The sequence below is a fragment of the Oncorhynchus clarkii genome, chromosome 28 (genome assembly GCF_045791955.1).
Source record: "Oncorhynchus clarkii lewisi isolate Uvic-CL-2024 chromosome 28, UVic_Ocla_1.0, whole genome shotgun sequence".
NCBI classification, from domain to species: domain Eukaryota; kingdom Metazoa; phylum Chordata; class Actinopteri; order Salmoniformes; family Salmonidae; genus Oncorhynchus; species Oncorhynchus clarkii.
This window is the reverse complement of record NC_092174.1, coordinates 49,269,163-49,296,808: the sequence shown is the minus strand read 5'-3', so window position 1 is coordinate 49,296,808 and position 27,646 is coordinate 49,269,163. Positions and strand designations below refer to the sequence as shown.

Here is a 27,646-nt window from a genome sequence, read left to right as displayed (position 1 = left end):
CATACTGTCTTCTAGAATCAACACCTCCACTCCTCCATACTGTATTCTAGAATCAACACCTCCACTCCTCCATACTGTAATACTGTATTCTAGAATCAACACCTCCACTCCTCCATACTGTATTCTAGAATCAACACCTCCACTCCTCCATACTGTCGTCCAGAATCAACACCTCCACTCCTCCATACTGTATTCTAGAATCAATACCTCCACTCTTCCATACTGTCTTCTAGAATCAACACCTCCACTCCTCCATACTGTATTCTAGAATCAACACCTCCACTCTTCCATACTGTCATCTAGAATCATCCCCTCCACTCCTACATACTGTCTTCATAATCAACACCTCCACTCCTCCATACTGTCATCTAGAATCATCACCTCCACTCCTCCATACTGTCTTCAGAATCAACATCTCCACTCTTTCACTCCTCCGTACTGTCGAGTAGAATCAACACCTCCACTCCTCCATACTGTCATCTAGAATCATCACCTCCACTCCTCCATACTGTCTTCAGAATCAACATCTCCACTCTTTCACTCCTCCGTACTGTCGAGTAGAATCAACACCTCCACTCCTCCATACTGTCATCTAGAATCATCCCCTCCACTCCTCCATACTGTCATCTAGAATCATCACATCCACTCCTCCATACTGTCTTCTAGAATAAACACCTCCACTTCTCCATACTGTCTTCAGAATCAACACCTCCACTCTTCCATACAGTCATCTAGAATCATCACCTCCACTCCTCCATACTGTCATCTAGAATCATCACCTCCACACCTCCATACTGTCTTCAGAATCAACACCTCCACTCCTCCATACTGTCATCTAGAATCATCACCTCCACTCCTCCGTACTGTCGAGTAGAATCAACACCTCCACTCCTCCATACTGTCTTCTATAATCAACACCTCCACTCCTCCATACTGTCGTCCAGAATCAACACCTCCACTCCTCCATACTGTCTTCAGAATCAATACCTCCACTCCTCCATACTGTCTTCAGAATCAACACCTCCACTCCTCCATACTGTCTTCTATAATCAACACCTCCACTCCTCCATACTGTCTTCAGAATCAACACCTCCACTCTTTCACTCCTCCGTACTGTCGAGTAGAATCAACACCTCCAATCCTCCATCCTGTCTTCTATAATCAACACCTCCACTCCTCCATACTGTCGTCCAGAATCAACACCTCCACTCCTCCATACTGTCTTCAGAATCAATACCTCCACTCCTCCATACTGTCTTCAGAATCAACACCTCCACTCCTCCATACTGTCACCTAGAATCATCACCTCCACTCCTCCATACTGTCATCTAGAGTCAACACCTCCACTCCTCCATACTGTCTTCTAGAATCAACACCTCCACTCCTCCATACTGTCTTCTAGAATCAACACCTCCACTCCTCCATACTGTCATCTAGAATCAACACCTCCACTCCTCCATACTGTCATCTAGAATCATCACCTCCACTCCTCCATACTGTCTTCAGAATCAACATCTCCACTCTTTCATTCCTCCGTTCTGTCGAGTAGAATCAACACCTCCACTCCTCCATACTGTCATCTAGAATCATCACCTCCACTCCTCCATACTGTCTTCAGAATCAACATCTCCACTCTTTCACTCCTCCATACTGTCTTCAGAATCAACACCTCCACTCCTCCATACTGTCTTCTAGAATCAACACCTCCACTCCTCCATACTGTCTTCTAGAGTCAACACCTCCACTCCTCCATACTGTCTTCTAGAATCAACACCTCCACTCCTCCATACTGTATTCTAGAATCAACACCTCCACTCCTCCATACTGTATTCTAGAATCAACACCTCCACTCCTCCATACTGTCTTCTAGAATCAACACCTCCACTCCTCCATACTGTCTTCAGAATCAACACCTCCACTCCTCCATACTGTCTTCTAGAATCAACACCTCCACTCCTCCATACTGTCTTCTAGAGTCAACACCTCCACTCCTCCATACTGTCGTCTAGAATCAACACCTCCACTCCTCCATACTGTCTTCAGAATCAACACCTCCACTCCTCCATACTGTCTTCTAGAATCAACACCTCCACTCCTCCATACTGTCTTCTAGAGTCAACACCTCCACTCCTCCATACTGTCTTCTAGAATCAACACCTCCACTCCTCCATACTGTATTCTAGAATCAACACCTCCACTCCTCCATACTGTATTCTAGAATCAACACCTCCACTCCTCCATACTGTATTCTAGAATCAACACCTCCACTCCTCCATACTGTCGTCCAGAATCAACACCTCCACTCCTCCATACTGTATTCTAGAATCAACACCTCCACTCTTCCATACTGTCATCTAGAATCATCCCCTCCACTCCTCCATACTGTCTTCAGAATCAACACCTCCACTCCTCCATACTGTCATCTAGAATCATCACCTCCACTCCTCCATACTGTCTTCAGAATCAACATCTCCACTCTTTCACTCCTCCGTACTGTCGAGTAGAATCAACACCTCCACTCCTCCATACTGTCGTCTAGAATCAACACCTCCACTCCTCCATACTGTCTTCAGAATCAACACCTCCACTCCTCCATACTGTCTTCTAGAATCAACACCTCCACTCCTCCATACTGTCTTCTAGAGTCAACACCTCCACTCCTCCATACTGTCTTCTAGAATCAACACCTCCACTCCTCCATACTGTATTCTAGAATCAACACCTCCACTCCTCCATACTGTATTCTAGAATCAACACCTCCACTCCTCCATACTGTATTCTAGAATCAACACCTCCACTCCTCCATACTGTCGTCCAGAATCAACACCTCCACTCCTCCATACTGTATTCTAGAATCAACACCTCCACTCTTCCATACTGTCATCTAGAATCATCCCCTCCACTCCTCCATACTGTCTTCAGAATCAACACCTCCACTCCTCCATACTGTCATCTAGAATCATCACCTCCACTCCTCCATACTGTCTTCAGAATCAACATCTCCACTCTTTCACTCCTCCGTACTGTCGAGTAGAATCAACACCTCCACTCCTCCATACTGTCATCTAGAATCATCACCTCCACTCCTCCATACTGTCTTCAGAATCAACATCTCCACTCTTTCATTCCTCCGTTCTGTCGAGTAGAATCAACACCTCCACTCCTCCATACTGTCATCTAGAATCATCACCTCCACTCCTCCATACTGTCTTCAGAAGCAACATCTCCACTCTTTCACTCCTCCGTACTGTCGAGTAGAATCAACACCTCCACTCCTCCATACTGTCATCTAGAATCATCACCTCCACTCCTCCATACTGTCTTCAGAATCATCACCTCCACTCCTCCATACTGTCATCTAGAATCATCACCTCCACTCCTCCATACTGTCTTCAGAATCAACACCTCCACTCTTCCATACTGTCATCTAGAATCATGACCTCCACTCCTCCATACTGTCTTCAGAATCAACACCTCCACTCCTCCATACTGTCGTCTAGAATCAACACCTCCACTCCTCCATACTGTCGTCTAGAATCAACACCTCCAATCCTCCATACTGTCTTCTATAATCAACACCTCCACTCCTCCATACTGTCGTCTAGAATCAACACCTCCACTCCTCCATACTGTCTTCAGAATCAACACCTCCACTCCTCCATACTGTCTTCTAGAATCAACACCTCCACTCCTCCATACTGTCTTCAGAATCAACACCTCCACTCCTCCATACTGTCTTCTAGAATCAACACCTCCACTCTTCCATACTGTCTTCTAGAATCAACACCTCAACTCCTCCATACTGTCTTCAGAATCAACACCTCCACTCCTCCATACTGTCTTCTAGAATCAACACCTCCACTCCTCCATACTGTCTTCTAGAGTCAACAACTCCACTCCTCCATATTGTCTTCTAGAATCATCACCTCCACTCCTCCATACTGTCTTCTAGAGTCAACACCTCCACTCCCCCATACTGTCTTCTAGAGTCAACACCTCCACTCCTCCATACTGTCTTCTAGAATCAACACCTCCACTCCTCCATACTGTCTTCAGAATCAACACCTCCACTCCTCCATACTGTCTTCTAGAATCAACACCTCCACTCCTCCATACTGTCTTCTAGAGTCAACACCTCCACTCCTCCATACTGTATTCTAGAATCAATACCTCCACTCCTCCATACTGTCTTCAGAATCAACATCTCCACTCCTCCATACTGTCATCTAGAATCAACACCTCCACTCCTCCATACTGTCTTCTAGAATCAACACCTCCACTCCTCCATACTGTCATCTAGAATCAACACCTCCACTCCTCCATACTCTCATCTAGAATCATCACCTCCACTCCTCCATACTGTCTTCTAGAATCAACACCTCCACTCCTCCATACTGTCTTCTAGAATCAACACCTCCACTCCTCCATACTGTCATCTAGAATCAACCCCTCCACTCCTCCATACTGTATTCTAGAATCAACACCTCCACTCTTCCATACTGTCTTCTAGAATCAACACCTCCACTCCTCCATACTGTATTCTAGAATCAACACCTCCACTCTTCCATACTGCCATCTAGAATCATCCCCTCCACTCCTCCATACTGTCTTCAGAATCAACACCTCCACTCCTCCATACTGTCATCTAGAATCATCACCTCCACTCCTCCATACTGTCTTCAGAATCAACATCTCCACTCTTTCACTCCTCCGTACTGTCGAGTAGAATCAACACCTCCACTCCTCCATACTGTCATCTAGAATCATCACCTCCACTCCTCCATACTGTCTTCAGAATCAACATCTCCACTCTTTCACTCCTCCGTACTGTCTTCAGAATCAACACCTCCACTCCTCCATACTGTCATCTAGAATCATCACCTCCACTCCTCCATACTGTCTTCAGAATCATCACCTCCACTCCTCCATACTGTCATCTAGAATCATCACCTCCACTCCTCCATACTGTCTTCAGAATCAACACCTCCACTCTTCCATACTGTCATCTAGAATCATCACCTCCACTCCTCCATACTGTCTTCAGAATCAACACCTCCACTCCTCCATACTGTCGTCTAGAATCAACACCTCCACTCCTCCATACTGTCGTCTAGAATCAACACCTCCAATCCTCCATACTGTCTTCTATAATCAACACCTCCACTCCTCCATACTGTCGTCTAGAATCAACACCTCCACTCCTCCATACTGTCTTCAGAATCAACACCTCCACTCCCCCATACTGTCTTCTAGAGTCAACACCTCCACTCCTCCATACTGTCTTCTAGAATCAACACCTCCACTCCTCCATACTGTCTTCAGAATCAACACCTCCACTCCTCCATACTGTCTTCTAGAATCAACACCTCCACTCCTCCATACTGTCTTCTAGAGTCAACACCTCCACTCCTCCATACTGTATTCTAGAATCAATACCTCCACTCCTCCATACTGTCTTCAGAATCAACATCTCCACTTCTCCATACTGTCATCTAGAATCAACACCTCCACTCCTCCATACTGTCTTCTAGAATCAACACCTCCACTCCTCCATACTGTCATCTAGAATCAACACCTCCACTCCTCCATACTGTCATCTAGAATCATCACCTCCACTCCTCCATACTGTCTTCTAGAATCAACACCTCCACTCCTCCATACTGTCATCTAGAATCAACCCCTCCACTCCTCCATACTGTATTCTAGAATCAACACCTCCACTCTTCCATACTGTCTTCTAGAATCAACACCTCCACTCCTCCATACTGTATTCTAGAATCAACACCTCCACTCTTCCATACTGTCATCTAGAATCATCCCCTCCACTCCTCCATACTGTCTTCAGAATCAACACCTCCACTCCTCCATACTGTCATCTAGAATCATCACCTCCACTCCTCCATACTGTCTTCAGAATCAACATCTCCACTCTTTCACTCCTCCGTACTGTCGAGTAGAATCAACACCTCCACTCCTCCATACTGTCATCTAGAATCATCACCTCCACTCCTCCATACTGTCTTCAGAATCAACATCTCCACTCTTTCACTCCTCCGTACTGTCTTCAGAATCAACACCTCCACTCCTCCATACTGTCATCTAGAATCATCACCTCCACTCCTCCATACTGTCTTCAGAATCATCACCTCCACTCCTCCATACTGTCATCTAGAATCATCACCTCCACTCCTCCATACTGTCTTCAGAATCAACACCTCCACTCTTCCATACTGTCATCTAGAATCATCACCTCCACTCCTCCATACTGTCTTCAGAATCAACACCTCCACTCCTCCATACTGTCGTCTAGAATCAACACCTCCACTCCTCCATACTGTCGTCTAGAATCAACACCTCCAATCCTCCATACTGTCTTCTATAATCAACACCTCCACTCCTCCATACTGTCGTCTAGAATCAACACCTCCACTCCTCCATACTGTCTTCAGAATCAACACCTCCACTCCTCCATACTGTCTTCTAAAATCAACACCTCCACTCCTCCATACTGTCTTCAGAATCAACACCTCCACTCCTCCATACTGTCTTCTAGAATCAACACCTCCACTCTTCCATACTGTCTTCTAGAATCAACACCTCCACTCCTCCATACTGTCTTCAGAATCAACACCTCCACTCCTCCATACTGTCTTCTAGAATCAACACCTCCACTCCTCCATACTGTCTTCTAGAGTCAACAATTCCACTCCTCCATACTGTCTTCTAGAATCATCACCTCCACTCCTCCATACTGTCTTCTAGAGTCAACACCTCCACTCCTCCATACTGTCTTCAGAATCAACACCTCCACTCCTCCATACTGTCTTCTAGAATCAACACCTCCACTCCTCCATACTGTCTTCTAGAGTCAACACCTCCACTCCTCCATACTGTCTTCTAGAATCAACACCTCCACTCCTCCATACTGTCTTCAGAATCAACATCTCCACTCTTTCACTCCTCCGTACTGTCTTCAGAATCAACACCTCCACTCCTCCATACTGTCATCTAGAATCATCACCTACACTCCTCCATACTGTCTTCAGAATCATCACCTCCACTCCTCCATACTGTCATCTAGAATCATCACCTCCACTCCTCCATACTGTCGTCAGAATCAACACCTCCACTCCTCCATACTGTCGTCTAGAATCAACACCTCCACTCCTCCATACTGTCGTCTAGAATCAACACCTCCACTCCTCCATACTGTATTCTAGAATCAATACCTCCACTCCTCCATACTGTCTTCAGAATCAACATCTCCACTCCTCCATACTGTCATCTAGAATTAACACCTCCACTCCTCCATACTGTCTTCTAGAATCAACACCTCCACTCCTCCATACTGTCATCTAGAATCAACACCTCCACTCCTCCATACTGTCATCTAGAATCATCACCTCCACTCCTCCATACTGTCTTCTAGAATCAACACCTCCACTCCTCCATACTGTCTTCTAGAATCAACACCTCCACTCCTCCATACTGTCATCTAGAATCAACCCCTCCACTCCTCCATACTGTATTCTAGAATCAACACCTCCACTCTTCCATACTGTCTTCTAGAATCAACACCTCCACTCCTCCATACTGTATTCTAGAATCAACACCTCCACTCTTCCATACTGTCATCTAGAATCATCCCCTCCACTCCTCCATACTGTCTTCAGAATCAACACCTCCACTCCTCCATACTGTCATCTAGAATCATCACCTCCACTCCTCCATACTGTCTTCAGAATCAACATCTCCACTCTTTCACTCCTCCGTACTGTCGAGTAGAATCAACACCTCCACTCCTCCATACTGTCATCTAGAATCATCACCTCCACTCCTCCATACTGTCTTCAGAATCAACATCTCCACTCTTTCACTCCTCCGTACTGTCTTCAGAATCAACACCTCCACTCCTCCATACTGTCATCTAGAATCATCACCTCCACTCCTCCATACTGTCTTCAGAATCATCACCTCCACTCCTCCATACTGTCATCTAGAATCATCACCTCCACTCCTCCATACTGTCTTCAGAATCAACACCTCCACTCTTCTATACTGTCATCTAGAATCATCACCTCCACTCCTCCATACTGTCTTCAGAATCAACACCTCCACTCCTCCATACTGTCGTCTAGAATCAACACCTCCACTCCTCCATACTGTCGTCTAGAATCAACACCTCCAATCCTCCATACTGTCTTCTATAATCAACACCTCCACTCCTCCATACTGTCGTCTAGAATCAACACCTCCACTCCTCCATACTGTCTTCAGAATCAACACCTCCACTCCTCCATACTGTCTTCTAAAATCAACACCTCCACTCCTCCATACTGTCTTCAGAATCAACACCTCCACTCCTCCATACTGTCTTCTAGAATCAACACCTCCACTCTTCCATACTGTCTTCTAGAATCAACACCTCCACTCCTCCATACTGTCTTCAGAATCAACACCTCCACTCCTCCATACTGTCTTCTAGAATCAACACCTCCACTCCTCCATACTGTCTTCTTGAGTCAACAATTCCACTCCTCCATACTGTCTTCTAGAATCATCACCTCCACTCCTCCATACTGTCTTCTAGAGTCAACACCTCCACTCCTCCATACTGTCTTCAGAATCAACACCTCCACTCCTCCATACTGTCTTCAGAATCAACACCTCCACTCCTCCATACTGTCTTCTAGAATCAACACCTCCACTCCTCCATACTGTCTTCTAGAGTCAACACCTCCACTCCTCCATACTGTCTTCTAGAATCAACACCTCCACTCCTCCATACTGTCTTCAGAATCAACATCTCCACTCTTTCACTCCTCCGTACTGTCTTCAGAATCAACACCTCCACTCCTCCATACTGTCATCTAGAATCATCACCTCCACTCCTCCATACTGTCTTCAGAATCATCACCTCCACTCCTCCATACTGTCATCTAGAATCATCACCTCCACTCCTCCATACTGTCTTCAGAATCAACACCTCCACTCCTCCATACTGTCGTCTAGAATCAACACCTCCACTCCTCCATACTGTCGTCTAGAATCAACACCTCCAATCCTCCATACTGTCTTCTATAATCAACACCTCCACTCCTCCATACTGTCGTCTAGAATCAACACCTCCACTCCTCCATACTGTCTTCAGAATCAACACCTCCACTCCCCCATACTGTCTTCTAGAGTCAACACCTCCACTCCTCCATACTGTCTTCTAGAATCAACACCTCCACTCCTCCATACTGTCTTCAGAATCAACACCTCCACTCCTCCATACTGTCTTCTAGAATCAACACCTCCACTCCTCCATACTGTCTTCTAGAGTCAACACCTCCACTCCTCCATACTGTATTCTAGAATCAATACCTCCACTCCTCCATACTGTCTTCAGAATCAACATCTCCACTCCTCCATACTGTCATCTAGAATCAACACCTCCACTCCTCCATACTGTCTTCTAGAATCAACACCTCCACTCCTCCATACTGTCATCTAGAATCAACACCTCCACTCCTCCATACTGTCATCTAGAATGATCACCTCCACTCCTCCATACTGTCTTCTAGAATCAACACCTCCACTCCTCCATACTGTCTTCTAGAATCAACACCTCCACTCCTCCATACTGTCATCTAGAATCAACCCCTCCACTCCTCCATACTGTATTCTAGAATCAACACCTCCACTCTTCCATACTGTCTTCTAGAATCAACACCTCCACTCCTCCATACTGTATTCTAGAATCAACACCTCCACTCTTCCATACTGTCATCTAGAATCATCCCCTCCACTCCTCCATACTGTCTTCAGAATCAACACCTCCACTCCTCCATACTGTCATCTAGAATCATCACCTCCACTCCTCCATACTGTCTTCAGAATCAACATCTCCACTCTTTCACTCCTCCGTACTGTCGAGTAGAATCAACACCTCCACTCCTCCATACTGTCATCTAGAATCATCACCTCCACTCCTCCATACTGTCTTCAGAATCAACATCTCCACTCTTTCACTCCTCCGTACTGTCTTCAGAATCAACACCTCCACTCCTCCATACTGTCATCTAGAATCATCACCTCCACTCCTCCATACTGTCTTCAGAATCATCATCTCCACTCCTCCATACTGTCATCTAGAATCATCACCTCCACTCCTCCATACTGTCTTCAGAATCAACACCTCCACTCTTCCATACTGTCATCTAGAATCATCACCTCCACTCCTCCATACTGTCTTCAGAATCAACACCTCCACTCCTCCATACTGTCGTCTAGAATCAACACCTCCACTCCTCCATACTGTCGTCTAGAATCAACACCTCCAATCCTCCATACTGTCTTCTATAATCAACACCTCCACTCCTCCATACTGTCGTCTAGAATCAACACCTCCACTCCTCCATACTGTCTTCAGAATCAACACCTCCACTCCTCCATACTGTCTTCTAAAATCAACACCTCCACTCCTCCATACTGTCTTCAGAATCAACACCTCCACTCCTCCATACTGTCTTCTAGAATCAACACCTCCACTCTTCCATACTGTCTTCTAGAATCAACACCTCCACTCCTCCATACTGTCTTCAGAATCAACACCTCCACTCCTCCATACTGTCTTCTAGAATCAACACCTCCACTCCTCCATACTGTCTTCTAGAGTCAACAATTCCACTCCTCCATACTGTCTTCTAGAATCATCACCTCCACTCCTCCATACTGTCTTCTAGAGTCAACACCTCCACTCCTCCATACTGTCTTCAGAATCAACACCTCCACTCCTCCATACTGTCTTCAGAATCAACACCTCCACTCCTCCATACTGTCTTCTAGAATCAACACCTCCACTCCTCCATACTGTCTTCTAGAGTCAACACCTCCACTCCTCCATACTGTCTTCTAGAATCAACACCTCCACTCCTCCATACTGTCTTCAGAATCAACACCTCCACTCCTCCATACTGTCATCTAGAATCAACACCTCCACTCCTCCATACTGTCTTCTAGAATCAACACCTCCACTCCTCCGTACTGTCATCTAGAATCAACACCTCCACTCCTCCATACTGTCATCTAGAATCATCACCTCCACTCCTCCATACTGTCTTCTAGAATCAACACCTCCACTCCTCCATACTGTCTTCTAGATTCAACACCTCCACTCCTCCATACTGTCATCTAGAATCAACACCTCCACTCCTCCATACTGTCATCTAGAATCAACACCTCCACTCCTCCATACTGTCTTCTAGAATCAACACCTCCACTCCTCCATACTGTCATCTAGAATCAACACCTCCACTCCTCCATACTGTCTTCTAGAATCAACACCTCCACTCCTCCATACTGTCTTCTAGAATCAACACCTCCACTCCTCCATACTGTCATCTAGAATCAACACCTCCACTCCTCCATACTGTCATCTAGAATCATCACCTCCACTCCTCCATACTGTCTTCTAGAATCAACACCTCCACTCCTCCATACTGTCTTCTAGAATCAACACCTCCACTCCTCCATACTGTCTTCTAGAATCAACACCTCCACTCCTACATACTGTTGACTCGAATAAACACCCCCACTCCTCCATACTGTCTTCTAGAGTCAACACCTCCACTCCTCCATACTGTCTTCTAGAATCAACTAATCCACTCCTTCACTCCTACATACTGTTGACTCGAATAAACACCCCCACTCCTCCATACAGTCTTCTAGAATCAACACCCCCACTCCTCCATACTGTCTTCTAGAAACCACACCCCCACTCCTCCATACTGTCTTCTAGAATCAACATCTCCACTCCTTCACTCCTACATACTGTTGACTCGAATCAACACCCCCACTCCTCCATACTGTCTTCTAGAATCAACTTATCCACTCCTCCATACAGTCTTCTAGTATCTAGATATCACATAGTTACTGAGTTACTGAGTGAGGTCCACATGGTAAAGACACAGGTTATATGTTACAGAACGTGTGGGGCTGCATGGTGAGGAAAGCCTGGCAACCTGAATATGTACTCTGTCTCTGTCTTTACTCAGCCTTAGTTTGCAAACACAAGCTGGTTGGTTGATGAGAAGATTACTGAATATTGAATTAGTCATTAAATATCACTGGAGAAGTATACAGACGTGTAGGCTATTATCAATGACAAAACAGTATAGCTACATAGTTTAATTGGGTACAGAAAAGAGATATGTTATTCTGCTTGCCTTCTACTTATGGCTTGGAATTAATATACATTTCATTGAGGAAGAATGAACTCATACTAAAAATTGCATTGGGGAAGAAGGAATGCAGATTTAGACTACATATTGGAAACGGCCATCTTTTCAGTTTTGCTTGCTTCATATAGTCGTGTGTTTCTGTGTCTAGGTGGGCTCGGTCTTCTCTCAGCTCTGATGTCACTCACTGCAAGCGCCTTAGGCTTGGAGCGTGCAGCACCGGGGAAGTCAGTGGCTAGTTCATGCGGGGAAATCTGATTGAGAGCGCGTGATACCGTGATAGCTCGCACTACAAGGGTAAACTGTTATTTTCTGGAAAGGATGGATGATCAAGGTTTGTTGATGGTAAAATATCCTGTTTAAACTGTGGACACTTTTCACTCCAGTCAACTTTAAAAGAGGCAGTTATCAAAGGTAAGATTGATGTTATTTGAATGATGGGTGTCCTTGAACATTTTTCTGTTTAAAATATTACCTTCAGGTATTTATCCTATAGCCTATATTGAAACTTGTACAAACACCTCAACATGCAAATGTCATGTTAATTATTGCAACAACGCACTGTTTGAGAGTAACACTATAATCGTCAGTGTAACATTCAGTTAGTGTCTCTCCGCTGGCCCAGTTGGTTTCAGCACCATGGCCAGCGCCGGTTCCCGGGACAGTAACAGCGTGGTGCAGATCTTCAAGGAGGACCGGTGCCCATCCGGTAGGCTCGAGGACTGCCTCCTCAACTTCACGTGGCAGCCAGGTTTCCCAGAGCTGTTCAACTACACAGCTAATGGCAGCTGGCTGGGGGACCCGGAGCCCATGTCGCCAATCATCCTTATCATAGCAGCGATGTACTCCGTAGTGTTTGTGGTCGGACTGGTTGGAAACTGTCTGGTCATGTTTGTCATCATCAGGTGAGTCTGGGATAGTCATGTTCTGACTAGGTCTACTCCTGTCCCTTGTCTGTATGGTCCATGTGGAGTAAACTAGGGATTGTAGGCTATGTGATGCATAGATGAAGGCATCACTACTTTAGCACAGATACAAGCATGCAGCCTTGGGAGTTTTTTTCCCAGCGCTGGACCATGGTTAGGTGTAATCTAGACTGTGGTTAGGTGTAATCTAGGCTGTGGTTAGGTGTAATCTAGACTGTGGTTAGGTGTAATCTAGACCGTGGTTAGGTGTAATCTAGACCGTGTTTAGGTGTAATCTAGACCGTGGTTAGGTGTAATCTAGACCGTGGTTAGGTGTCTAGACCGTGGTTAGGACCCTACTATGCTGCATTATTATGAGGATTATGAGTGTTTGTTCTGGTTTAACTTTCAACTGCTCCAGTGATTCAATGACATACCAGGGAGTTGTCTGAGTTTCGTGCGCAACACTGAGATGCTGTGTGTTTGAAGTTTGTGGACGTTCCTTTGTCAAAATACAGATTTAGATTCCGATTAATTTCAAATGTAATAATTGTTCACTGTCAGTATGTGTGCATGTGCATGTGCATGTGCATGTGCATGTGTGGGGTGCGAGCTTGTATGTGTGCGTGTGAAATGGCTATGATAATGTGGTTCTCTGGATCCTTGATGCCTTTTTTTAGAAAAACCTTTTTGCTCGCTTTGAGGACAATACAGTGCCACTGACACGGGCCACTACCAAAACCTGCGGGCTCTCCTTCACTGTAGCCAACGTGATTAAAACATTTAAACGTGTTAACCCTCGCAAGGCTGCAGACCCAGACGGCATCCCCGGCCGCGTCCTCAGAGCATGCGCAGACCAGCTGGCTGGTGTGTTTACGGACATATTCAATCAATCCTTATCCCAGTCTGCTGTTTCTTGGGAACAGGAACCCTCTTCTTGGTGGTTCCTGTTCCCAAGAAAGCTAAGATAACTGAGCTAAATGACTATCGCCCTGTAGCACTCACTTCCGACATCATGAAGTGCTTTGAGAGACTAGTCAAGGGCCATATCACCTCCACCCTATCTGACACCCTAGACCCATTCCAATTCGATTACCGCCCTTATAGGTCCCCAGACGATGCAATCGCCATCACACTGCACACTGCCCTAACCCATCTGGACAACAGGAATACCTATGTAAGAATGCTGTTCATCGATTACAGCTCAGCATTTAACACCATAGTACCCTCCAAACTCGAGGCCCTAGGCTCGAGAGCATCCTGTCGGGCTGTTTCACCGCCTGGAACGGCAGCTGCTCCGCCCATAACCATAAGGCTCTCCAGAGGGTAGTGAGGTCTGCACAACACCACCCGATGTCAAAGGAAGGCCAAAAAGATCATCAAGGACAACAACCACCCGAGCCACTGCCTGTTCACCCCGCTATCATCCAGAAAGCGAGGTCAGTACAGGTGCATCAAAGCGGGGACCGAGAGACTGAAAAACAGCTTCTATCTCACCCTAGACCCACTGCAATTTGTATAGCTCAATAGATCCAAGGAGGACACAATCGCCATCACACTGCACACTGCCCTATCCCATCTTGACAAGAGGAATACCTATGTAAGAATGCTGTTCATTGACTACAGCTCAGCATTTAACACCATAGTACCCTCCAAGCTAATCATTAAGCTCGGGCCCTGGGGTCTGAACCCCAACCTGTGCAACTGGTCCCTGGACTTCCTGATGGGCCGCCCCCAGGTGGTGAAGGTAGGCAACAACACCTCCACTACGCTCCCCCCACAAAGGTGCATACTCAGCCCCCTTCTCTACTCCCTGTTTACCCATAACTGCATTGCCACACACGTCTACAACTCAATCATCCAGTTTGCAGATGACACAACAATGGCCTGATTACCAACAATGATGAGCCAGACTACAGAGAGGTGGTGAGGGCCCTGTCAGAGTGGTGCCACATAATCTCTCCCTCAACGTCAACAAAATGAAGGAGCTGATCGTGGACTTCAGGAGACAGAGGGAGTACAACCCCATCCACATCGACAGGACCGCAGTGGAGCATGTGAAAAGCTTAAAGTTCCTCCATACACATCACTGACAATCTGAAATGGTCCATCCACACAGATAATGTGGTGAAGAAGGCACAACAGCACCTCTTTAACCTCAGGAGGCTGAAGAAATTTGGCTTGGCCCATAAGACCCTCACAAACTTTTACAGATACACGGTTGAGAGCATCCTGTTGGGCTGTATCACCGCCTGGTACGCCAACTGCACCGTCCGCACCCACAGGGCTCGCCAGAGGTTAGTGCGGTCTGCCCAACGCATCAACAGCGGCACACGACCTGCCCTCCAGTCCGGTGTCATAGGAAGGCCAAGAAGGTCTCTCCAGTGAGTGAGGCTGGTAGCCTATTAGCAGATGCTTTTTTCAAAGCCTATGTCAGACATTCCAGTGAGTATAATCAGCTCCAATTAGTGTAATTTGCTCAATATTAGAAGTTCAGAAATAATTTGAAATCATTAGAAATAAGATATTCTCCTCTTTTCCGTAGGTATGTAATTAATGTATTCTGTTGTTGATAGCGATATTCCTAAAAAACACAATATTTTTTCCACTTTTTTATTTTATTCAAATTTTTGCAGACCCCTGCAGGTTGAATGCCCATGTAATAAAGTCAAATTATCTCTTTCTGACGAGGTATACCACTAATAAGGTCCTGTTATCTCTGTATACCACTAAGAAAGTCATACTAAATCTGTCTGACCAGGTATACCACTAATAAGGTCCTGTTATCTCTGTATACCACTAAGAAAGTCATACTAAATCTGTCTGACCAGGAATACCACTAATAAGGTCCTGTTATCTCTGTATACCACTAAGAAAGTCATACTAAATCTGTCTGACGAGGTATACCACTAATAAGGTCCTGTTATCTCTGTATACCACTAAGAAAGTCATACTAAATCTGTCTGACCAGGTATACCACTAATAAAGTAATATTGTCACAACTCCTACCGAAGGTGGCTCCCCCTCCTGTTCGGGTGGCGCTCGGCGGTCGTCGTCACTGGCCTACTAGCTGCCACTGATCCCTTTTTCCCCCTTTTCTGTTTATAGGTTGCACCTGTGTTTAGTTTAGGCTAATTGGTTGGGCTTTATTTACCAGCCGGTCCGCCTGCTGGTTGTGCATGATTATTTCAGTGTACATGTTGTACACGGCTGTAGGTCACGGTTGTCCGTGTGTTTGGATTTTTGCTGGACTGTTTAAGTCCCCCGTGTTTGGGGCATTTATTTGGGTTGGCGTCTGTTCACCGTTGTGGTGCATTAAAAAGTAGCGTTACCCTGAACTCTCTGCTTCCTGTGCCTGACTTCTTCCCCACTACACCCCGGGCGTTACAAATATGATCTATTTCTGACCAGGTATACCACTAATAAAGTCCTATTATCTCTGTCTGACCAGGTATATGACTAATACAGTCCTATTATCTCTGTCTGGTCAGGTATATGACTAATACAGTCCTATTATCTCTGTCTGGTCAGGTATATGACTAATACAGTCCTATTATCTCTGTCTGGTCAGGTATATGACTAATAAAGTCCTATTATCTCTGTCTGGTCAGGTATATGACTAATACAGTCCTATTATCTCTGTCTTGTCAGGTATATGACTAATACAGTCTTATTATCTCTGTCTGGTCAGGTATATGACTAATACAGTCTTATTATCTCTGTCTGGTCAGGTATATGACTAATACAGTCCTATTATCTCTGTCTTGTCAGGTATATGACTAATACAGTCCTATTATCTCTGTCTGGTCAGGTATATGACTAATACAGTCCTATTATCTCTGTCATGTCAGGTATATGACTAATACAGTCTTATGATCTCTGTCTGGTAAGGTATATGACTAATACAGTCTTATTATCTCTGTCTGGTCAGGTATATGACTAATACAGTCCTATTATCTCTGTCTGGTCAGGTATATGACTAATAAAGTCCTATTATCTCTGTCTTTCCAGGTACACTAAGATGAATACAGCCACCAACATCTACATCTTTAATCTGGCTGTAGGCGACGCCCTAGTGACCACCACAATGCCTTTCCAGAGTACTGACTACCTGATCAACTCCTGGCCCTTCGGAGAGGTAACCCTAACCCCTGACCTCTAACCCCTAACCCTTCCAGAGTACTGACTACCTGATCAACTCCTGGCCCTTCGGAGAGGTAACCCTAACCCCTGACCTCTAACCCCTAACCCTTCCAGAGTACTGACTACCTGATCAACTCCTGGCCCATCGGAGAGGTAACCCCTAACCTCTAACCCCTAACCCTTCCAGAGTACTGACTACCTGTTCAACTCCTGGCCCGTCGGAGAGGTAACCCCTAACCTCTAACCCCTAACCCTTCCAGAGTACTGACTACCTGACCAACTCCTGGCCCTTCGGAGAGGTAACCCCTAACCCCTAACCCCTAACCCTTCCAGAGTACTGACTACCTGATCAACTCCTGGCCCTTCGGAGAGGTAACCCTAATCCCTGACCTCTAACCCCTAACCCTTCCAGAGTACTGACTACCTGATCAACTCCTGGCCCATCGAAGAGGTAACCCTAACCCCTGACCTCTAACCCCTAATCCTTCCAGAGTACTGACTACCTGCTCAACTCCTGGCCCGTCGGAGAGGTAACCCCTAACCCTTCCAGAGTACTGACTACCTGTTCAACTCCTGGCCCGTCAGAGAGGTAACCCCTAACCTCTAACCCCTAACCCTTCCAGAGTACTGACTACCTGCTGAACTCTTGGCCCGTCGGAGAGGTAACCCTAACCCCTAACCCTCTAATCCTTCCATAGTACTGACTACCTGATCAACTCCTGGCCCGTCGGAGAGGTAACCCTAACCCCTAACCTCTAACCCCTAACCCTTCCAGAGTACTGACTACCTGCTCAACTCTTGGCCTGTCGGAGAGGTGGCAGATTACTGTACCTCAGTAGCATAATGTTTGTCAGATTACTGTACCTCAGTAGCATAATGTTTGGCAGATTACTGTACCTCAGTAGCATAATGTTTGGCAGATTACTGTACCTCAGTAGCATAATGTTTGGCAGATTACTGTACCTCAGTAGCATAATGTTTGTCATATTACTGTACCTCAGTAGCATAATGTTTGTCAGATTACTGTACCTCAGTAGCATAATGTTTGGCAGATTACTGTACCTCAGTAGCATAATGTTTGTCAGATTACTGTACCCCAGTAGCATAATGTTTGGCAGATTACTGTACCCCAGTAGCATAATGTTTGGCAGATTACCTGCTCTGTCTGTCCTGTGGTGAGATGATTTGAAATGGCATTAAGCATATTTCTGTGAAAAATAATGATCCTCTCCTTCAGGTGGTGTGTAAGGTGTTCATCAGTATAGACTACTACAACATGTTCACCAGCATCTTCACTCTGACCATGATGTCAGTGGATCGATATGTAGCTGTGTGTCACCCGGTCAAGGCTCTGGACTTTAGAACTCCCGTGAAAGCGAAGATCATCAACGTTCTCATCTGGGTTTCATCCTCCGCTGCCGGCATCCCTGCTCTAGTGCTGGGCAGCACACAGAACAACAACGGTACACACACCCGCTCACACACATGCACTGACACACACGCACGAGCACACACACACAGTCATATTGATTACCTATTGAATCCGGTCAGTGTGTATGGTTTAGGATTTAGGGGTCGATGTGGGATTATGTCTGTCGAGGAGTAGAGGCTTTGTATGAGAAGGAAAAGTGCATTATGGGTTATTTGAGTTTCAGGGAGACAAATACATGTAATGGATCTGTTCACCTCAGCCGCTGAAAGCTGCTGATTGGTCAGTAAGATGTATAAAGCTTTCTGATTGGTAAATCTGCGCTCTGGAACACAGGCAGGACAGACAGAATCTGATAAATTATCATAAAAGTACATGGGACTTATATAGCTCTTTCCATCTGTTATAATATAACATGGTACATACAGTTGAAGTCGGAAGTTTACATACACCTTAGCCAAATACATTTAAACTCAGTTTTTCACAATTCCTGACATTTAATCCTAGTAAAAATTCCCTGTCTTAGGTCAGTTAGGAACACCACTTTATTTTAAGAATGTGAAATGTCAGAATGATAATAGAGAGAATGTAACGCCCGGGGTGTAGTGGAGGAAGAAGTCAGGCGCAGGAAGCAGAGAGTTCAGGGTAGCGCTACTTTATTTGCACCCCAGTGCTGAAACGACGCCAACCCAAACAAATGCCCCAAACACGGGGAACTTAAACAGTCCAGCAAAATACAAAATACACGGACAACCGTGACCTACAGCCGTGTACAACATGTACACTGAAAACAATCCCGCACAACCAGCAGGCGGACCGGCTGGTAAATAAAGCCCAACCAATCAGCCCTTTATAAAAGTACAGGAGGTGAATTTAATAGTACCAAAAACCTGGAACAACACAGAACATGAGTAGCGTCTGGACATGAGAAACATAACTAATACTGCCTGTGAAATGAACCAAAGGGAGTGACAGATATAGGGAAGGTAATCATAGAAGTGATGGAGTCCAGGTGAGTCTCATGAGGTGCAGTGTGCGTAACAATGGTGGCAAGTGTGTGTAATAATAAGTCAACTGGCGACAACGAGAGACAGAGAGGAGGAGAAGGAGTAGACATGACACGTACCTTGTCACAACTTAACTGATTGGCTCAAACGCATTAAGAAGGAAAGATATTCCACAAATTTACTTTTAACAAGGCACACCCGTTAATTGAAATGCATTCCAGGTGACTACCTCATTAAGCTGGTTGAGAGAATGCCAAGAATGTGCGACGCTGTCATCAAGGCAAAGGGTGGTTACTTTGAAGAGTCTCCTGCCTAGATGACTACGGACCCGTGGCACTCAAGTCTGTAGCCATGAAGTGCTTTGAAAGGCTGGTCATAGCTCACATCAACACCATTATCACAGAAACCCTAGACCCACTCCAATTAGCATACCGCCCTAATAGATCCACAGATTATGCAATCTCAATCTCCACACTTCCCTTTCCCACCTGGATCACCTATGTGACAATGCTATTCATTGACTACAGCTCAGTGTTCATCACCATAGTGCCCTCAAAACTCAACACTAAGCTAAGGATCCTGGGACTAAACACTTCCCTCTGCAACTGGATCCTTGACTTCCTGACGGGCCGCCCCCAGGTGGTAACGGTAGGCAATAACACATCCGCCACGCTGATACTCAACACGGGGGCTCCTCAGGGGTGCGTGCTCAGTCCCCTCCTGTACTCCCTGTGCACTCATGACTGCACGGCCAGGCACGACTCCAACACCATCATTAAGTTTTCCAATGACACAACAGTGATCACCGACGATGATTAGACAGTATATAGGGAGGAGGTCAGAGACCTGGCTGTGTGGTGCCAGGACAACAGGCTTTGTTGTGCCCTCTTCACAACTGTCTTGGTCTGCTTCGACCATGATCGTTTGGTAGATGATTGTGGACTACAGGAAAAGAAGGACCAAGCATGCCCCCATTCTCATCGACGGGGCTGTAGTGGAGCAGGTTGAGAGCTTCAAGTTCCTTGGCGTCCACATCACTACCAAACGATCATGGTCGAAGCAGACCAAGACAGTTGTGAAGAGGGCACAACAAAGCCTATTCCCCCTCAAGAGACTGAAAATATTTGGCATGGGGTCCTCAGATCCTCAAAACGTTATATGACTGCACCATCGAGAGCTTCCTGACTGGTTGCATCACTGCCTGGTATGGCAACAGCTCGGCCTCCGACCGCAAGGCACTAGAGGGCAGTACATCACTGTGCCTAGTACATCACTGGGGCCAGGTTTCCTGCCATTCAGGACCTGTATACCTGGCGGTATCAGAGGAAGGCCCTAAAAAATGGTCAAAGACCCCAGCCACCCTAGTCATAGATTGTTCTCTACTACCACACAGAAAGTGGTACCGGAGCACCAAGTATAGGTCCAAAAGGCGTAACAGCTTCTACCCCCAAGCCATAAGACTCTTGAACAGCTAATAAAATGGCTACCCAGACTATCTGCATTACACCTTTCCCCCTATTTTACGCTGCTGTTAGTCTCTGTTTATTATCTATGCATAGTCACTTTAACCCTACCTACAGCTACATATTACCTCAATTATTTTGACTAACCGGTGCCCCCGCACATTGACTCTGTACCGGTACCCCCTGTATATAGCCTCCCCATTGACTCTGTACCGGTACCCCCTGTATATAGCCTCCACATTGACTCTGTACCGGTACCCCCTGTATATAGCCTCCACATTGACTCTGTACCAGTACTCCCTGTATATAGCCTCCACATTGACTCTGTACCGGCCGGTACCCCCTGTATATAGCCTCCACATTGACTCTGTAACGGTACCCCCTGTATATAGCCTCCACACGGACTCTGTACCGTAACACCCTGTATATAGCCTCCACATTGACTCTGTACCGGTACCTCCTGTATCTAGCCTCCACATTGACTCTGTACCGGTACCCCCTGTATATAGCCTCCACATTGACTCTGTACCGGTACCCCCTGTATATAGCCTCCACATTGACTCTGTACCGGTACCCCCTGTATATATCCTCCACATTGACTCTGTACCGGTACCCCCTGCATATAGCCTCGCTAGACAGTGGGAACAGGGAGGGGTAATATGAGTTAGGTTGAGGTCAGACAGTGGGAACAGGGAGGGGTCAGACAGTGGGAACAGGGAGGGGTAATATGAGTTAGGTTGAGGTCAGACAGTGGGAACAGGGAGGGGTAATGTGAGTTAGGTTGAGGTCAGACAGTGGGAACAGGGAGGGGTCAGACAGTGGGAACAGGGAGGGGTCAGACAGTGGGAACAGGGAGGGGTCAGACAGTGGGAACAGGGAGGGGTAATGTGAGTTAGGTTGAGGTCAGACAGTGGGAACAGGGAGGGGTAATGTGAGTTAGTTTGAGGTCAGACAGTGGGAACAGGGAGAGGTAATGTGAGTTAGGTTGAGGTCAGACAGAGCAGATGAGGTCTAGTATGTGTCCCTTGATGTGACTGTGAACATTGAAATCAGAGGCAAGTTTTGGGTTTGATAAATCCATGTGAATATTCATATCACCAAGCAACAGACAGCAGGAGGAGAGTGGGACAGAAAGTGGGAGTAGTTCAGACAGAATGGTTCATTAGCTTTAGGAGGACGGTACACAAGTAGAGTGGTCATGGAGCAAGATGATTTGCAAACAATGTATTGAAATGAGGAAACAGTAGTGAGAGAGAGTTCAGTTATTTCGATTTTAGAGTTTACCATGGTTAAAAGAAAATGAATCCCAAGGTTGTTGCTTGTCTATACACCAGACCACTGTCTATACATCAGACCACTGTCTATACACCAGAACACTGTCTATACACCAGAACACTGTCTATACACCAGCCCACTGTCTATACACCAGACCACTGTCTATACACCAGACCACTGTCTATACACCAGACCACTGTCTAACTGATACACCAGTTAGATTTAGGGTTAGTTTGTGTTATTTGGGGTTAGTTAGGGATAATGTTATTGTTATATCTCTAGGTTAGGGGTAGTTAGAGATAATGTTATTGTTATATCTCTAGGTTAGGGTTAGTTAGAGATAATGTTATTGTTATATCTCTAAGTTAGGGTTAGTTAGAGATAATGTTATTGTTATATCTCTAGGTTAGGGTTAGTTAGAGATAATGTTATTGTTATATCTCTAGGTTAGGGTTAGTTAGAGATAATGTTATTGTTATATCTCTAGGTTAGGGTTAGTTAGAGATAATGTTATTGTTATGTTTCTAGGTTAGGGTTAGTTAGAGATAATGTTATTGTTATATCTCTAGGTTAGGGTTAGTTAGAGATAATGTTATTGTTATATCTCTAAGTTAGGGTTAGTTAGAGATAATGTTATTGTTATATCTCTAAGTTAGGGTTAGTTAGAGATAATGTTATTGTTATATCTCTAGGTTAGGGTTAGTTAGAGATAATGTTATTGTTATATCTCTAAGTTAGGGTTAGTTAGAGATAATGTTATTGTTATATCTCTAGGTTAGGGTTAGTTAGAGATAATGTTATTGTTATATCTCTAGGTTAGGGTTAGTTAGAGATAATGTTATTGTTATGTCTCTAGGTACCACAGAGTGTGCCCTCCAGTTCCCTGACCCCTATCTCTATTGGGACACAGTGATGAAGATCTGTGTGTTCATTTTCGGCTTTGTGGCCCCCCTCCTCATCGTCAGTGTGTGTTATACCCTCATGGTTCTGCGTCTGAAGAGCGTGCGGCTGCTCTCTGGCTCCCGGGAGAAGGACCGGAACCTGCGGCGGATCACCCGGCTGGTTCTGGTGGTGGTAGCAGTGTTCATAGTATGCTGGACGCCTATCCACATCTTTATCCTGGTTAAGATGCTGGCGCCCCCCGGGGGCATCCTCGAGACCACGCCCGTCATGGCAGCCTACTTCTTCTGCGTTGCCCTGGGTTACACCAACAGCAGCCTCAACCCCATTCTCTACGCCTTCCTGGATGAGAACTTCAAACGCTGCTTCAGGGACTTCTGCTGCCCGGGGGGGAGGGGGGCAGGGGGGGACAGCCAGGGGGGGAGTCGAGTGAGGAGCACGTTGAGGAGCTACACCTGTCCACCTAAAGCTCGGGGGCAGGGGGGAGGCCAGGAGGGACAGAGGGAGGGGGAGGTCGGTATGACTAGCGGTGGAGCTGGACCAGTCCTCCCTTAACTCCCACAGCAGTGAACGGGTTGACTCCGATTGCATCGTCTATCTCCGGGAGAGTATTACAGCACCGTCTTCTGATGTGTTCTAGAGCAGTACATCCTTCACCTCACCACCGCTATCTTAACCTGACCCAGTCCTAAAGAGACCCAGGTCTTCTCTTCTAACTGAGGGACAGCAGTACATCCTTCACCTCACCACCGCTATCTTAACCTGACCCAGTCCTAAAGAGACCCAGGTCTTCTCTTCTAACTGAGGGACAGCAGTACATCCTTCACCTCACCAATTGCTAACAAATGTTCAGTCTCAGTTAACCTGTCTGGGAACGAGGTTCAAATGGCCAAAAGCCAATGAAATTGCAGGGCGCCAAATTCAATCAACAGAAATCTTATAAATCAAATTTCTCAAACATACAAGTATTAGGCACCATTTTAAAGATAACATTCTCGTTAATCCAGCCACAGTGTCTGATTTCAAAAAGGCTTTACAGTGAAAGCGCCACAAACGATTATGTTAGGTCACCACCAAGTCACAGAAAAACACAGCAATTTTTCCAGCCAAAGAGAGTTGTCACAAAACACAGAAATATAGATAAAATTAATCACTAACCTTTGATGATCCTCATCAGATGACACTCATAGGACTTCATGTTACACAATACATATATGTTTTGTTCGATAAAGTGAATATTTATATCCAAAAATCTCATTTTACATTGGCGTGTTATGTTCGGTAGTTCCAAAACATGCAGGGATTTTACAGAGAGCCACATCAATTCACAGAAATACCCATAATAAACATTGATAATAGATACAACTATTATACATGGAACTTTAGATAAACTTCTCCTTAATGCAACCGCTGTGTCAGATTTTTAAGAAACTTAACGGAAAAAGTATAATCTGAGTACGGCGCTCAGAGCCCAAAACAGCCAAAGAAATATCCGCCATATTGTGCAGTCAACATTAGTCAGAAATAGCATTATAAATATTCACTTACCTTTGATGATCTTCATTAGAATGCACTCCCAAGAATCCCAGTTCCACAATAAATGTTTGATTTGTTCGATAAAGTTCATAATTTATGTCCAAACACCTCCATTTGTTAGGGCGTTTAGTAAACAAATCGAAACTCACACGGCGCGGGCAAGTCCAGCGGAAATGTCGGACTAAAATTCCAAAAAGTTATATTACTGGTCGTAGAAACATATCAAACGATGTATAGAATCAATCTTTAGGATGTTTTTATCATAAATGTTCAATAATGTCCTAACCGGAGAATTCCATTGTCTGTAGAAAAGCAATGAAACGAGAGGTAACTTTCTCATGACCGCACGTCACGAGCCCGTGGCTCTCTGCCAGACCTCTGACTCAATCCCATCTCATTCCCCCCTCCTTCACAGTAGAAGCCTGAAACAATGTTCTAGAGACTGTTGACATCTAGTGGAAGCCTTAGGAAGTGCAAGATGACCAGTATCCCACTGTGTCTTCAATAGGGGCTGAGTTGAAAAACTACAAACCTCAGATTTCCCACTTCCTGGTTGGGTTTTTTCTCAGGTTTTTGCCTGCCATATGAGTTCTGTTATACTCACAGACATCATTCAAACAGTTTTAGAAACTTCAGAGTGTTTTCTATCCAATACTACTAATAATATGCATATATTAGCATCTGAGTAGGAGGCAGTTTACTCTGGGCACGCTTTTCATCCAAAAGTGAAAATGCTGCCCCCTATCCCAAACAGGTTTTAATAGAGGTGACCTACTCAGATGGCTAGGAAGATTTCGCATTTCTTGCTCCTGATTCCAGAGAATCTCCAACCGGGATCTCTGGAAAACCTGCTCATTTTCTACAGCCAACTGAGTAGGTCACCTCTATTAATTGAGACTAAACATTAGTTATTTTCCTGCTAGTATAGAGTGAAAAGCAGACAAAGTCAACCATTCGTTTTTCACTAGTCAATGTGTTCAGACCAGTCTTCTGTTCCTTTACTAGTCCTTAGATCTGAAGGGTTCTGAAAGACACTCTACTCCCCTTCAACCAAGAGAATAATCTCTCCAGTTTGATGAAGTGATGATACTAACACCGCATTGGGGGGAAAAGCACAGCGTTTGACCAGTTGAAATACTGTATTCTCTATGGTTTGGCCGCTTGTGCAAACTTTATTTAACTAGTCAGTTAATAAGAACAAATTCTTATTTACAATGACGGCCTACCCCGGCCGAACCCGGACGTCGCTGGGCCAATTGTGCGCCGCCCTATGGGACTCCCAATCACGGCCGGTTGTGATACAGCCTACATTCGAACCAGGGTGTCTGTAGTGATGCCTCAAGCAGTGAGTATCACAACCGGCCGTGATTGGGAGTCTCATAATGAGATGCAGTGCCTTAGACCACTGCGCCACTCGGGAGCCCTTGACCAGTTGAAGTAATGTAGTCTTTAAAGATCATTCTTTATTTCAAGGTCAATGTGGAACCATCCTGTGTATCTAGACCAGGGCTCTCCAACCCTGTTCCCGGAGAGAGCCCGTCCTGTGTATTCAGACCAGGGCTCTCCAACCCTGTTCCTGGAGAGATACCATCCTGTGTATCTAGACCAGGGCTCTCCAACCCTGTTCCTGGAGAGATACCATCCTGTGTATTCAGACCAGGGCTCTCCAACCCTGTTCCTGGAGAGATACCATCCTGTGTATCTAGACCAGGGCTCTCCAACCCTGTTCCTGGAGAGATACAGTCCTGTAACGTTTCACTCCAACCCTGATCTAGCGCATCTGATTCTAATAATTAGCTGGTTGATAAACTGAATCAGGTTAGTTACAACTGGGGTTGGAGTGAAAACCTACAGGAGGGTATCTCTCCAGGAACAGGGCTGGAGTTAAAACCTACAGGAGGGTATCTCTCCAGGAACAGGGATGGGGAGCCCTGGTCTAGATACACAGGAGGGTATCTCTCCAGGAACAGGGATGGGGAGCCCTGATCTATACTCATGTTGTCAACGTTCAGTGGGTTTGCATTACTGTAATGCTCTGCTATGGATTGTAAACTGTAAGTTTAGATGGGATCGATCAGTTATATTTGTTAGCTTCTGTTGAAATTCGAATTAAAATCGTAACAGAATGTAAACATTCATTTGAGATAACTACAAGGATTTATTTAGTGTGAGCTTATCTTGTATTCAGTGTATAAAGGTGTTTCTGTTTGATGTAACATACACTTACAGGATTTAGTAAACAGAAAATGTGTTTCTTAAAAAAAACTAAATTGACATTTTTGTTCATCTAAACATTTGTTTCAATCAACATACTTGGTGTTTCTACCCGTTGTGTTGTCAGTCAGTGATGTCTGAAAATTAGGTGTTTTTAAGAACATGAACAATTATTATTGCCTATCTCATCGTTCACTTGTGTACCATCGTAGTTTCCACTGTTAACCCACCAGGGAAAAGACAACCTGACATATAACATATTGTATGAACAGAAAGCAGATATGTTTGTTTAGACTGTCTATATTAATATGTGTAGAAGTTCTATCTGATAATTTTTTTTAGGTATTACAACTTTTATAAATTCTGAGAGCCTAACGGACCAGAACTATGAACTACGTAGCTTCTTAAGAATCGGCCCCTTTTTCTCTCCAATTTTCGCCTAAAATTACATATAATCTAACTGCCTGAAGCTCAGGACCTGAACCAAGAATATGCATTTTCTTGATACCATTTGAAAGGAAACACTTTGAAGTTTGTGGAAATTGGAAAT

At 45.3% G+C, this 27,646-nt stretch overlaps 1 protein-coding gene across 1 annotated transcript; it reads left to right on the top strand.

Annotated features, from left to right (window-relative positions):
• Positions 1–12,863: 12,863 nt before the first annotated feature.
• On the top strand, positions 12,864–23,901 carry LOC139386803 (opioid receptor, kappa 1). The gene is made up of 4 exons (XM_071132610.1): positions 12,864–13,129; positions 17,141–17,267; positions 18,510–18,735; positions 23,303–23,901. Exons 1-4 carry the CDS (start codon positions 12,864–12,866, stop codon positions 23,899–23,901), a joined length of 1,218 nt encoding a protein of 405 aa, XP_070988711.1.
• The last annotated feature ends 3,745 nt before the right edge of the window (positions 23,902–27,646 follow it).